At 41.0% G+C, this 15430-nt stretch overlaps 1 protein-coding gene across 5 annotated transcripts in view; it reads right to left on the reverse strand.

The window, feature by feature from the left end:
- Positions 1-15430, reverse strand: part of ROCK1 (Rho associated coiled-coil containing protein kinase 1) — a 199002-nt gene that overhangs the window by 72466 nt on the left and 111106 nt on the right. For all 5 annotated transcript variants that reach the window (XM_030552885.1, XM_030552881.1, XM_030552882.1 and 2 more), the window contains 6 exons: positions 12904-12952; positions 10761-10896; positions 10266-10357; positions 9884-10130; positions 7975-8081; positions 345-495 (listed from right to left, as the gene is read on the reverse strand). In XM_030552885.1, the coding sequence (XP_030408745.1) occupies positions 345-495; positions 7975-8081; positions 9884-10130; positions 10266-10357; positions 10761-10896; positions 12904-12952 (782 nt within the window). The remainder of the gene's footprint in view (positions 1-344; positions 496-7974; positions 8082-9883; positions 10131-10265; positions 10358-10760; positions 10897-12903; positions 12953-15430) is intronic.

A 15430-nucleotide genomic window follows, 5' to 3' on the forward strand; every position in this document is an offset into this window, starting at 1 on the left:
AATGAGTACAAGTGTGATAACTTCAAAGCAGCAAAATTCTAGGTAACTAATTTTAACTTAACTTGAAGATACAAACAGTATAAGATTTTCATATTTGAAGTACAGTGATAACAGATGTATGCTGACTTATACCAGCTAAGAAAATAGCCTAGGGTCTTTAAATAATCTATTACATTATGTATGTTTTCAAATTTTGATACGCATATATATTTTCTCTACACCAAGGATTAAAAACTGGTTTTATGAACACTGCATAAAAAAATTCATTGCCATTATAATGGAATTAGGAAAACAGATATTATTATTGCTCAATATTCTATTTGAAACTAAAAGGAAATACATACCACACATAGCAACTGACTTTGCCTCTTCGATTGATTGATATTTGTCAGCTAACCGAGCTTTAGTCACTTTATGCTCATTTACCTCCTGTTCCAACCGCTGTTGTAATGTTTTGAGTTTATAGTTTAAATCTATTTCTAAGTTATTCTTTTCCTGCAAATCAGGACCAAAAAAAAGTATACTTTATTAAAGCAGAACTGTAAAAAAAATTCTGGAGTATTTTACCAAGCCATCAAATGGATCCACATGTCTTTTTCTTTTCTCTCTCTCTCTCTCTTTTTTTTTTTTTTTTTTTTTTTTAAAGAATGGTTACTTTTCTGCTTATTCACAAGTCACAATATTAACAGGGTACACTATATTATGCTTTTTTAGGTGTTTAAAAATGAGGATTGAAGGAGAGGAAGGAGGTAATTAAACTTTGAAGAAAAAGCACTCATTTTATTCAGCAATCTATGAATTCATAAGGTAACAATCATTTCTCATCTTGAGTGAACTAAAGAATGCAATCAATCAATAAAGGTTTTAATTACTGCTCGCATTTCTGTGCCTCTTGCTTGCTAGTGGTTATCTAAGTGAAAAAAGGTTACTCACCCTGTGCAGTAAGTGAGGTTCTTCGAGATGTGTGTCCCTATGGATGCTCCACTGTAGGTGCGGTAGCTCCCCCTGCACCTGAGATTGGAGATCTTCAGTAGCAGTGCCCACTGGGCTGCACATACACTTCTCCCCATCTCGCATCGTCTATATAGCACTGTTTGGTCCAACCGCTCTCAGTTCCTTTTCTACCACAGAGTCTACATTTAAAACTCTGAAGCAGAGAGGAGGAGGGCAGGTAGCGGAGAACCCATAGGGGGACACATTTAGAAGAACCTCAGTTACTGCACAAGTTGAGTAACTTTCTCTTCTTCAAGAAGTGCCCCTATGGGTGCTCCACTGTAGGTGACTGTAGAGTAGTGTCCTTAGATGGAAGGCTGAGGTTTCGGAGTAATGTGTACCAAGGATGATAGGACAATACATACTAGTAAGGTACTTGATGCCACCTTGTGGGTAATAGCACAGTATTGACTAAAAGTGTTTGTGGATGCCCAGGTGGTAGCTTTGCAAATGTCAGTAATCAGCACGTCGTTTAGAAAGTCAATCAAAGGAGACATCGAGTGAGTAGGATGCATTCAAGATCCAGTTTGTTTTGTTAATAGCAAAGGTGGAAGTACTGTGAGATCCATTTGGAAAGACATTGTTTGGATAAAGCTGCTCTCTCTGATCTTTCAGCAATAGAGAGAAATAAGCCTGAAATGCCTGAAAGATTTTGTTCAGTCAAGATAAAAGGCTAATGCTTATCTAACTTCCAAGATGTGCAGAGTGGCTTCATGCTGGTTGCCATGCAGCTTTGGGAAGAAGGGGAGAAGATGGATAGGTTCGTTTAGATGGAAAGGGGATGGCACCTTGGGTAAGAATTTCAGATGTGATCATAATATGACCTTGTCTCTGTGAAAGACTGCGTACAGTGGGTATGCCATGAGAGCACCTATTTCTCCTATCCGTCGGGTGGATGTGATGGTGACAAGAAATGCTGTTTTTATGGATAGGTGTATGTAGAAGCATGCTGCAATGGGCTCAAATGGGGGACTGGTGAGATAACACAAAACTAGGCTGGGATCCCAAGGTGGGGTAGGGTCTTGTATTTGACGGTACACGTTTTGAAGGGTCGTAAGGAATCTTCTTGTTAGTGCATAGGAAAATATGGAATGACCTATCTTGAGGTGGAATGCAGTGATGGCAGCCAGTCCTGCTCTTTTAAGTTATTCTAGAATGTAGTCTAGAATGAGTGACAAAGGAACATTCATTGCGAAGACATGTTTGCTGTCGCACCAAGTCTGGAATCTTTTCAATTTATTGAGATAAGTAAGATAAGTTTTATCATGCCTACTACTTAAAAGAATCTTTACCTCTTTTGAAAAGGTCATCTCCAAATCCCGGAACCAAATTGGGTTGGAGGATTTGACCTGTGTCTTGAGAGCGGAGGTGTGGAGTGAATTGTAGGCTGATTAGTGGACAGATCACCATTCACACAAGGAAAAGATACCAAATCTGTTGTGGCCACGTTGGGGCTATGAGAATGACTGTGGCTTGTTCCACCTGTGTCTTGTGAAGCCCTGTGAACAATTGGGGAAAGGGTGCGTAAGTGTAAAGTAGGGGTACATCCCATGTAATGAGGAAAACATCCCTCAGGGACATTTGGCAGTTTTGGGTATGGTGAGGATATCTATACTCAGGAATTCCCAGAAGCTGAATATATGCTGCAGGTCTCTTGTGTCTAACTCCCACACATGGTGTTGTGAGAATCTCTTGCTCAGTGAGTCCGCCGTGGTGTTCCGGTGTCCAGGCAGTATGAGGCCAAGATGTTGATGTCATGCTAGATACAATAGTTCCACATTTTACTACTTCCAAGCACAGGGATTGGGACTTCGCTCCCCCTTGTCTGTTGATATACAACATGCAAGCGACCCTGTCCATCATTACTCTTATGGGCCTTTGTCTGATTAATGGTAGAATGTGTCGGCACTTGTTGTGGACTGCGCATAATTCTAGGAGGTTGATGTGCAACACAGATTCTGAAGACGAGCACCCGCTCTGTATCGTCTGTAGATGTGCTTGCCAAATGATTAGGAAGGCCTCAGCTGTGAATATGGCTGATTACCACAATGTTTCTTAGGCAAGCAGAAGACACTGCCTGTTCCCAATGGAGCACACCTTGACTTTTGGAAGGAAAGACTCGCCAGCCACCTGATAGCAGGCAGAGATACATTCTGAGCCACTTCAGGATTTCCTGTGACAAGATAGCTTGGCCCTTTAATGTGCCAGATATGGCAGGGAGAGAGTCTAGAGGACTCATTCCTTTTGGGACAATTGAACATGACTCTGGAGATGCCAGAGGATGGAGCATCTTTTCTCCCTGTGAGAATTGCAGCTTTCTGAAGACAACTGTCAGAAAAATTGATTGATTCAGGTGAAATTCCAAGACTACCTTAGTTATCAATTTGGAGTATGGTTTCATCACCTTCCTGTGGAAGGATATGCAAGGTGGTCTGGCCCTAAGACCTTGGAGCTTGCTAACTCTCTGCCAATGTAATGGCCACAAGAAGAAACATCTTGATAGTAAGACAATATACTGAGCACTCCAACAGCAGTTCAAAAGAAGGCTTTATAAGCTTTGAAAGAACAACACTGAGCTCCCCTGTGGAAGTCAGTACTCTTACTGAAAAGAAAGTATGCAGAAGGACCTTGAGGAAATTAAACAGTGGGGGTGTGAGAAGACAGAGTGCAACTGTACTAAGGTGTGACATGTCAATGTTGCAGTGAGATTGACTTCAAAGGAGTTAAATATCAGTCCCACATGTGCAAGAGCAGGATACAGTACATTTTTGGTTATCAGCAGCTCCATTAGGTCAGTATTATTCTGGGTTGCCCAAATGGAGAATTTTTCCCATCTGGAGAAGTCAGTCAATCTTATGCATGATTTCCTGCTCTGTGTAAGGACTTTCTGAACCTTACACTGTCTGTCAGTGTTGTTCAGCAAGTCAACATCCAGGCTGTCAGGTGCAAAGATTGCGTCTGAATGCATTGTCTGACTGAGGTTTGGGATATTACATTAGGGTAGGAAGGAAGATGTATGGGAAGCTGCTGGGACATTGGCCACTGTCAGCAGACAAATACTAGGCTAGATGGACCTTTGGTCTGACCCGGTACGGCCGTTCTTATGACATCTAGACTGGTCTCAACCAATATAGGACTAGCACAATGACTGAGGCCCCACACTGTTGATCTTGGATATCCTGGGGATCAGGGGATACAGTACGATACTATACAGGAATCCTCAAGACGACTGAAACAGCAAGGCAATCGTCAGTTAGCCTGGACTCGCACCTTCCCTGAAGCAGAAATTCCAGCACTTGGTATTGTCCTCTGTGGCAAACAAATGTTTGGTAAGAGTCTCCCACTGACAGAATATTGGGTCCAGTATGGATTTTTACACAGACCACTCATGGCTGGTTACCACATTTCTGCACTAAAAGTCTGCTAGGTCATTGCTGATCCCTGGAAGGTGTAGGGCTAGTGGAGTCACCCCCATGTTGATAAACACCATTTCCAGCATTGGATGGCTTCCGGCAGGAATGCTACACAGATGAGCCAGATGGCTCTTAGTTCCCAGGCACTCATGTGTAGGTTAAAATCACCATGAGACCAGGAATCTTCCATTTGAACATGGTTCAGGTGGGCACCCCAACCCAGTTCCTATAGTGTCCGAGATAAACATCACTGTCCCCTTTTCTCATGTTCATCAGAACAAGCCACCAAAAATCACCATGAGACCAGGAATCTTCCATTTGAACATGGTTCAGGTGGGCACCCCAACCCAGTTCCTATAGTGTCTGAGATAAACATCACTGTCCCCTTTTCTCATGTTCATCAGAACAAGCCACCAAAAAAAAACTGTTGCTTGCCTTGAGGCAGGACCCATTGCTCACATGATGTTTGGATGGGAAGTTCACAGACCTCAGTTATTGTAAAGGTGGCGGGTAAAATTTGGCAAGCAGCATCAGGTACATGTATGTGGACATATCAAAGAGTCCTAGACATGTGTGTCCTGTCATTGCTGATGTTGACAGTAGTTCATGCACAATAACTGATGGGAATAGAAACTGTCCTCTGTCAGGAAAGACTTTGCCAAAATGAAGTCAAATAGATCTCCTATGAACTCTATCATTCGTGATGGTACACAAGATGACTTCTTCTAGTTCACCAGGAGTCCTAAGTGGGAGAACAGGAAGAGGACACAATCCAGGGACATTCTGGTCTCCTGCTTGGACCTGCTTCTGATCAGCCAGTCATCTTGACATAAACAGGCATAAATTTCATGTTTTCTTAAGGTATGTCTACATTATGAAGTTAGGTCGATTTAAAGAAGTCAATTTTTTAGAAATCGATTTGATACAGTTGATTGTGTGTGTCTCCACTAAGTGCATTAAGTCAATGGTGTGCATCCAACAGTACCGAGGCTAGCGTCGACTTTCAGAACATTGCACTGTGCGGTAGCTATCCGACAGTTACTGCTGTCTCTGCCGCCCATTGGAATTCTGGGTTGACTTCCCAATGCCTGATGGGGCAAAAACATCGTCGCGGGTGGTCCTGGGTACGTGTCATCAGGCCTCCCTCCTTCCATGAAAGCAATAGCAAAAAATATAGTTTCTCGCCTTTTTTCCTGGATATTTTATATATATATATATATATATCTATCTATCTATCTATCTATCTGGGTGCTGCTGGCAGACGTGGTATTGCAGTGCTACACAGCAGCATCCCCTTGCCTTGCGGACGACAGACAGTACAATACGACTGCTAGCCGTCATTGTCGTCCAGTGGGTGCTCCTGGCCGACCTCGGTTAGGTTGGTCGGAGGTGCCTGGGCAAATATGGGTGCACCTGGCTAGCCTCTGTGAGGTTAGTCAGGGGCGCCTGTATAAAAATGGGAATGACTCCAGGTCACTCTCTTCTTTAAGTTTCGTCTAATGGAGATTCAGTCCTGCCTGGAATATCATGCGAGCTGGACGCTTCTGCCTCAGGCTGCTCTCCCAGTCAGCAGCACCGCGCAGTCACACCTACCCCAGCCTACCACTTGCTCCCATGGCTCATGAAGCCTGGACAGTAGTAAGGAGCAGTTCAACTATAGGCTGAGCAAGTGCATAACGGTGGTAGAATGTGCCTTTGGACGTTTAAAAGTAAACTGCGCCAGCACGCTGACTTGGTTAGACCTCAGCAAAACCAATATTCCATCGTTATTACTGCCTGTGATGTGCTCCACAATATCTGTGAGACTAAGGGGGGAGATATTTATGGCGGGGTGGAACATTGAGGTAAATCGCCTGGCCGCTGATTACGCGCAGCCAGACACCAGGGCGGTTAGAAGAGCACAGCAGGGCGCGCTGTGCATCAGAGAAGCATTGAAAACCAGTTTCATGACTGGTCGGGGTAGGGTGTGAAAGTTCTGTTTGTTTCTCCTTGATGAAAATCTGCTCCCTTGGTTCACTCTACTTCCCTGTAAGCCAACCGCCCTCCCCTCCCCTCCCCCTTTTATTGCCTCTGCAAGCGGAGATCAAAGTCACTGTTGTTTCAAATTCATGCATTCTTGATTAATTCATCACACAAATGGGGGGATAACTGTTAAGGTAGCCCGGAAGGGCTGGGGGAGGAGGGAAGCACAGGGGTGAGGGAGTTGTAGGGGTGGCATGCTGCCTATCATAGAAGGCATGCTGCCTATCATAGAAGTGGCATGTACGGGGCTCTGAACTGGAGCAGATGTTTGCCTCTCTGGTTCTTTGGTAGGCTTCACGAGACACTGCTGGGGGTCCCTGTTATAACGTCTGTCCTTCATGTCCTTGGAGATTTTTTCAAGTATTCTCGCATTTCATCTTTTGAAACAGAGTTCAGATAGCACGGATTCATCTCCCCATACAGTGATCAGATCCAGTACCTTCTGTTCGGTCCATGCTGGAGCTTTTTTGTGATTCTGGGACTCCATGGTCACCTGTGCTGATGAGCTCTGCATGGTCACCTGTGCTGATGAGCTCGCTACACTGGCCAAACAGGAAATGAAATTCAAAAGTTCGTGGGGCTTTTCCTGTCTACCTGACCAGTGCATCCAAGTTGACAGTGCTGCCCAGAGCGGTCACAATGGAACACTCTGGGATAGCTCCCGGAGGCCAATACCGTTGAATTGCATCCACACTACCCCAAATTAGACACAGCAGGGTCAATATCAGCGCTAATCCCCTCATCGGTGAGGAGTACAGAAATCGATTTTAAGAGCCCTATAAGTCAACAAAAATGGCTTCGTCGTGTGGACGGGTGCAGGATTAAATTGATCTAACGGTGCTAAATTAGACCTAAACTCGTAGTGTACACCAGGGCTTAGACATGCTGCCATTACAGCTAGAAACTTGGTGAAAACTCTCAGTGCCATGGTGAGTGTGAAGGGTAAAACCCTGAACTGGGAATGGTTGGCCCCCCACTGTTAACCTTAGGCACTTCCCATGGGCCAGACAGATGGCAATATGTAAGTACAGCAAGCTGGAAGCCGAGAGCTACAACCCAATCTAGAGCCTGGAGCAATGCAGGCAGGCATTATCATCCTGAGACCAAGTATGTATTTGTTGAGTCTCCTCAGGTCTAGGATAAAAGCCTAGTCTCACCCAGGAGGCACATACATGCCTACACTGGGATCCACACTGACATTTGAAGAAGCTATGATTTATTTACACAATACAAAATAATTCAATACAGTGGAGTTGCATCATAGGCACATTTAACTTACATGATTTTAACTATGCCTGCTTGGCAAAAAACAAAACAAAACAGAGGAAAACAACAATTTAAATACTGCACCTGTAGTGCGGACAATTTCGCCTGCCATTACACTCAATGAGGGTCTGACTATACGCGATTTTTGCCTTACGTGCTGATTTCAGAACCTAACCCCCGCGTAAAATGCGACTCCCCTGTACATGATCATATTCTGACCACGGCCAGTGAGCTAATATTAGCATTTTTTTCAATTATCGTGTATTATTAGTTACCTTACCTTTTCACAATGATTAAGTGAGTCCCGTGCCTGTTTTCTTTCTACTTCCACTCTTTCAAGATTATTTTTAAGGTTTTTTACTTCTTCTTGTAAAGATGTAATCCGAGCTAGCAAAAACAAATTACAAATAGTTCAATTTCAGCTACTATGCTAGATGCAGAAACAGGACTTCGATTTTATTTTGTCCAACTGCTAATGTATAGATGTTTCCTTTCATTTTATGTAAGTCCTGTTACAACATACAACAGCCACATTTTCTGATGACATTAACTCTGCTGAAGTCTTATTATGGATAGATACAACATATAACACAATGGAGCCCTAATCTCAGTTGGGGCCTCCAAGTGTTATTGCAGTACATAAACATAATTAAAATAACCTGCACTGGAGAGGTCCTCCAGAGAAAGAGGAATTTTTACCCTACTGATCACTCCACAAAAGCAAAGGCTCTCCTCCAGGCTTGAGTTTGGAACAGCTTGCCCCAAACCTTATGCAGCTACTTTAGTATACTATTAAACTGAATACTTTAAACAGAAACACCAAGACATTAGGTTAAGTTTCCAACTGCAACTGTAATTTGGTTTCTTGTATTACTCTAGGTGTTAAACGTTATACCTTATAAACAGTATGTATGCAACATAGCTCACAAGTATGTCAGATTATCTAGAACTCTGCAAGCTTAGCATAGGTTTTTTTTTTAAACTAAAATGCCTTAAGAATTTCCAGATGACAAAATGATGTGAAAAAGAAAACACGTCTTCTTCCAGAACGCTTCCAAACACTTCAGTGCTATACTCAGTTGTCAAACATTTTCTAGTTATAAATTGGCAATAACTTGTGCAAATTTCATATGGAACTCTCTGTCTAGATACCAGCAGAATATCCTGTTCTATACACTTTAGGAACTCTGAAAAAGATTATCCTTTCAGGCACACCTAAAGAGCTGTGCAGCTTTAACACTGCATCAGTTAGGTTTGCTCTACTATCCCTTACAAACTGTACAGGAGACCTTCCCTCTTGTCCCTTTGTACTCTGACTTCTTTGAATATATTTCTTTTTCTTCATATTGGATAAACTGCCCTCTCACACAGTTACCCCAGTGGCAATCTAGAATAATTAGTCCGAAATGGATTTATCCTATTAAGTTGTCTCATTGGCTAAGCAAGTTGTCACTTGTCTGTCATGGTGGCTGTCACCTTGGGTTAGAGAATCTCATACACACAACTCTTTAAACTGCATGGAACTTTCTGGTATTTTCACCTCTCAAACACCTGAAAAGAAAGGGTGGATTACAATGGAAACTATTCTGCATCTTAACTGCAGTGGTTGTTACCACTCTTGCTAGAACATTGCTGCTGTAAAACCTTAACACATGCCAAAAGGAAAAACCCACTCCTTAACTTTAAGGATCAAGTAGAATACCCACTCTGCTTCAAAGTGAATGGTGCGTCTGGATAGGGTACAGTATTACCTCTGCTGTGTCAGTGTCCCAGAATCGATGAACATTGCTCTAAAGAGGTTAATATCCACAGATAAAGAAAAATCATGTTGGAGGAGGGGCAGGGGAAATTGCTGTTGTCCGCAATACTGCTTTCCCTCTCATCCCTAAAACTCAACCACAGGAATTATGTACCTGAGTTAATACTGAATTGGTAAGACATTTGGTATCTTAAACTTTATTTACAAATTTTCTCAAGTATTAGTCCTCCAGGGATATGCAATTCATATGTTGATTACTGCTCTGCTACACTAAATGAATAGAATTAAACTCCTTGAAAATAGCTGGTACATCTTTTTCAAGATTTAGACAACGGTACAGAGCAGCAAAGTGAAGTTATGAAAATAGATTTTTGTAAGAATAAATATTTACTGCAATATTAAAAAAACTACACAAGTATGGAATGGTTACCTTGTAAATCTCCAATCATTTCAGATCCATGACTTCTGTCCCTTCGTTCTGCTTCCAATGCTGCTTGCAGTTGATAATAGTCCTTTTCCACTTCCAATTTTGTGCTCTCTAGAACTCTGCATCTTTCCTGAAGTTCTCTATTTAGTGATTCCAACTGGCTTATGGACTTGCTCATTTCTGTATGACTCTTTCTCAGTCTTGCTGCTGTATCTGATTCTGTCCTTAGTAAGTCATTGGCTTCTTCTAGCTGTTAGAGTAAGAAAAGTCAAGATTTCCATTCAAAGTGCAATAATTAACAGATTCAGCTTTGTTACGTTTATGTTATCAATACTATATGACAAATTTGAAGAAACAATGAAAACACTGAACAGCAATCACTCACTTGCTTTTGTAACTGTGTCATCTTCTCATTTGTAGTTTGTGAATGCTGGCTAATTTTTTTCAAGTCTTCTAACTGATCTTTTAACGTGGACACTAGAGACAGAAAAGAATATGGAATTCAATTTTCCTAGCAGATCAGAACAGAAAATCTTTGTGACATTACTAGATATTTCTACATGAATAGACAGCAAAATAATTAGGATATTTCCTTTTAATTTCTTGAGGCCAAATTTTGTTCTTGAATTATATACACCTGGTTCACTCAAATCACTAGGGGCTCCACATGCATACATCTAAGGGCAGAATTTGGTACTTCAAATATCAAAAACAGAAATGGCTACTATACTGTGATAACTATGACAATTTTTTTGTCAATCGGTATTTCAACAAAAAAATCTATTCTAGAATGCTTCAAATGCTAAAAAGGTAAATTATTCATAAAACTGTATAGTAGTTTACCCGCCAACATTTCTAGCACATGGGTAACATTGCTTACCTTCATTTTCTATATTCCGTCTTTTTTCATTCTCCTGTTCCGATTTTCTTTGGTATTCATTTATTTTATGTTGCAGCAGCATCTTTTCCTTCTCAGTCTGAGATACGGTTGATTCTAAATTTTTTCTTTGATTTCCCTGAAATTATAATAAACATTGACATTTTCCATTTTACAGAATAAGCCTACAAACTTTTTTTTAATTCTGTTGTTCTGTAAGTACTCTCATTGTCTTCAACTGGTGAAATCTTGGCTCAGCTGAATCCAGTAGGGCAGGGGTCAGCAAACCTTTCAGAAGCGGTGTGCCGAGTCTTCATTTATTCACTCTATTTTAAGATTTTGGGTGCCAGTGATACATTTTAACATTTTCAGAAAGTCTCTTTCTATAAATCTATAACATATAACTAAACTATTGTTGTATGTAAAGTAAATAAGGTTTTTAAAATGTTTAAGAAGCTTCATTTAAAATTAAATTAAAATGCAGAGGCCCCTGGACTGGTGGCCAGGACCTAGGCAGTGTGAGTGCCATTGAATATCAGCTCATGTGCCACTTTCAGCACCCGTGCCATAGGCTGCCTACCACTGCAGTAGCGTCAGGATTTCACCCAGTGAGACTACCGATATGAACAGGAGGTTTGCAGAATAGAGTCTAATAATTCCCAACATCACTTTTGAAGTTTGTCTCTGATTAAATCTTCCAAATCACTGCAATAACTATATTTAACACAAAAGCAAAAATTACCTGTTTACAGTAACTCCTCGCTTAACATTGTAGTTATGATCCTGAAAAATGCGACTTTAAGCGAAACAACATTAAGCAAATCCAATTTCCCCATAAGAATTAAGGGGGGAGAGGGGGGCGCGTTAGGTTCAGTGCAATTTTTTTCACCATACAAAAAAACCACACACACACACACACACACACACACACACACACACACACACACACACACAGAGTTTTGAACAAAATTTAACACTGTACACAGCAATGACGATTGTGAAGCTTGGTTGAGATGGTGAAGTTAGAGGGTCGAAGAGGGGGAATGCCTCACTAAATGATCAACTAGCATTCGGCTGAGCCCTCAAGGGTTAACACATTGTTAATGTAGCCTCCCACTCTACAAGGCAGCATGAATGGAGGGAGGGGAGACAGCATGGCAGACAGACACACTCCCTGTCTGTGGCAGGGGGGAGAGGGGGAGAGATGAGCATTGTCCCTTTAAGTACGCTGATGCCACTCTAAGTACATTGCCTTTAAAAAAAATAACAGGATTTTAAAAAACATCAGCTCTCTCCGTCCTGAGCCCTGTCCTGCTCTATATGGAGAAGGGTAAGTGGGGTGGCAGAAGTAGGGGAGAGAGAGACACTCTGACATTAGCCCCTCTCATCTCTGCTCCCCTGCACAGCAAGCAGGAGGCCCCCGGGAGCAGCTCCAAGGCAGAGGGCAGGAGCAGCACATGGCACTGCGGGGAAGGACAACTGAACTGCTGGCAACTGGTATCCTCCTGGGTGGGTGCTGCACAGGGAACTTGTGGGAGTGGGGAGCTGACAGGGGGACTGCTGGTCCACTCTGGTTCCAAGCCCCCACCAGCTAGCTCCAACAGGTTGATCTTCCTGAAGCAGTGGACAAAGCAGACGGCTGCCAAACAATGTTATAAGGCAGCACTGCACAACTTTAAATGAGCATGTTCCCCAATTGATCAGCAACGTAACAATGAAACAACATTAACCGGGATGACAAAGTGAGGAGTTACTGTACTAGGTTTATGAATACTACAATATAATGATGATGTGCTAGAGGATTATCTGCACACTGATTTTTAGAAATCTAGCTAATTTTGAAAAATTATATTGAATATTTTGAAGAACAAGGCTAAACAGTTCTGCACAGGATTTGAAATGCAGGAAAGTAGCTTTGAATTGTAGAGGCAAAAAAAAGTATTTTAAAATTCTAAAATTACATTTTGCACTTTCATAACAAACATGGCCAAAATTATTTGTGTTTTGGAATGTGGAGATTTATTCTCAAATTTAAATTGGAGTACAAATTTTTACAGGAAAATTATAAGCCTCTAGCAGTATTATGAGTACACTGATTAACTCAACAGTTAAAAATTATGTGATTCATAAAAACACAAAAACTTACCTCTTCATCCAGTTCCTTCATTAGCTTGTCTAGTTTTATGTTTGAAGTCCTATAAATAATGAATTATATTAATATGTAAATGAGTAAGATCTTTGTCATAAACAGGTAAGTAAGAGTTAATAGAACAGAAGTACTTCATATCTCTTTTGCCTGGAAAGGGTTAACAAGATCAGTGAGCCTGGCTGTCACCTGACCAGAGGACCAATCAGGGGACAGGATACTTTCAAATCTTGAGGGAGGGAAGTTTTTGTGTGTGCTGTTAGATTTTGGTGGTTCTCCTCTCTGGGTTCTGAGAGTGACCAGATGTGCAACCAGGTTTCTCTCCAATCTCCCTGACACAGGTTCTTATAGATTCAAAATAGTAAGTACTAGGTGATAAGGCGAGTTAGGCTTATGTTTGTTTTCTTTATTTGCAAATGTGTATTTGGCTTGGAGGAGTTCAAATTGGTATTTTGCTGAAAAGATTTTAATTTGTACTTGTATACTTAGACTGGGAGGGTATTCCCAGTGTCTGTAGCTGAAAGACCCTGTACCTATTCCATTTTAAATTTACAAAGATAATTTTTACTGTTTTTCTCTCTTTAATTAAAAGCTTTTCTTGTTTAAGAACCTGATTTTTTTTTTATTCTGGTGTGAGACCCCACGGGGCGGGGTCTGGATTCACCAGGGACTTGGTGGGGAGAAAAGGAGGGAAAGGGGAGAGAAAAGTTAATTTCTCTCTGTGTTAGGATTACTTTCTCTCTCAGGGAGAGTCTGGGAGGGGGAGAGGGAAGGAGGGGAGAAGGTGAATTTTCCTCTCTGTTTAAAGACTCAAGGAGTTTGAATCACAGCGATCTTCCAGGGTAACCCAGGGAGGGGAAGCCTGGGAGAGGCAACGGTGAGGGAAAGGATTTACTTTCCTTGTGTTAAGATCCAGAGGGACTGAGTCTTGGGGGTCCCCAGGCAAGGTTTTGGGGGGACCAGAGTGTACCTGGCACTGGAATTCCTGGTTGGTGGCAGCGCTACAAGTACTAAGCTGGTAATTGAGCTTAGAGAAATTCATGCTGGTACCCCATCTTTTGGACGCTAAGGTTCAGAGTGGGGAATAATACCATGACAATCTTATTTTACATGCCTGGTATTTCAATATTTAAATATTTAAGACCATTATTTAAAAAATGCTTCCTATGCGCATGACACTTCAACAGAAAACCAATATTTTAAATTGAAGAATGCCACCAAACATGAAGTAGTTTATAATAGCACAATCATCAAATGTATTGACAGTTCACTGGAGGCAGTGTGTGTCAAAAATAGTAAGGGTCAAATTCTGTCCCTAAATCCACAAAAAGGTGCAGAATAAGAGGCTTCTATAACTAGTAAATGTTGGTCAACACACATTCTGCCATTCTCTAGAAAGAACGGCTCCAGTTGTGCACATCCCACATTTCTAAGAATGTGGATCTCCAAAAGTGATCATATATAAAGATATCTACATGCTATTACCACAAAAAAAAGTATCTCTAGAAGAAAACTGGAAAAAAAAACAAGTTACTGCAGAGAGAAGGTGAAATAAGTGCTGAGTAATACCCCACAAAGGAAATATGAACTGGTCAGCCAGCAATATGGAACATCCATTGATCCACAGCAAGATCTCTACCAGTTCTATATGTTTGGTATGTATGTCTCCCTAGTTTTGCCTTTAAAAAACATAACCCACATAAACGTTAGCCTTTTGTAGCTTTTTACCTCCGTCCAAAAAAGTTACAGCACAAACAATTCAGACAGTATTAACTGACATATAATAAATAGCAGTTTATACCAACATATGTAATGAATTAGGGCTGTTGATTAATCGCAGTTAACTCATATGATTAAGTCAAAAAATTAATCATGATTAATTGCAGTTTTAACTGCACTGTTAAACAAAATACCAATAGAAATATATTAAATATTTTTGGATGTTTTCCTACATTTTCAAATATATTGAGTTAAATTCCAATACAGAATACAAAGTGTAGATTGCTCTTTATATTATTCTTATCACAAATATTTGCACTGTAAACATTATAAACAAAAGAAATAGTATTTTTCAGTTCACCTCATAAGTACTGTAGTGCAATCTGTCTATCATGAAAGTGCAACTTACAAATGTAATTTTCTTTTGTATATAACTGCACTCAAAAACAAAACAATGTAAAACTTTAGAGCCTACAAGTCCACTCAGTCCTACTTCTTGTTCAGCCAATCACTAAGACAAACAAGTTTATTTACCTTTACAGAACATAATGCTGCCCACTTCTTATTTACAATATCACCAGAAAGTGAGACCAGGCATTCGCATGGCACTTTTGTAGCCAGCATTGCAAGGTATTTACGAGCCAGATATGCTAAACATTCATATGCACCTTTATGCTTTGGCCACCATTCCTGTGCAAGCTTGTTTTAAAAAAAATGCATTAATTAAATTTGTGATAACTCCTTGGGGGAGAATTGTAGCTCTCCTACTCTGTGTCTTACCTGCATTCTGCCACATATTTCATGTTAT

The sequence above is a fragment of the Gopherus evgoodei genome, chromosome 2, assembly GCF_007399415.2.
Source record: "Gopherus evgoodei ecotype Sinaloan lineage chromosome 2, rGopEvg1_v1.p, whole genome shotgun sequence".
NCBI lineage: Eukaryota > Metazoa > Chordata > Testudines > Testudinidae > Gopherus > Gopherus evgoodei.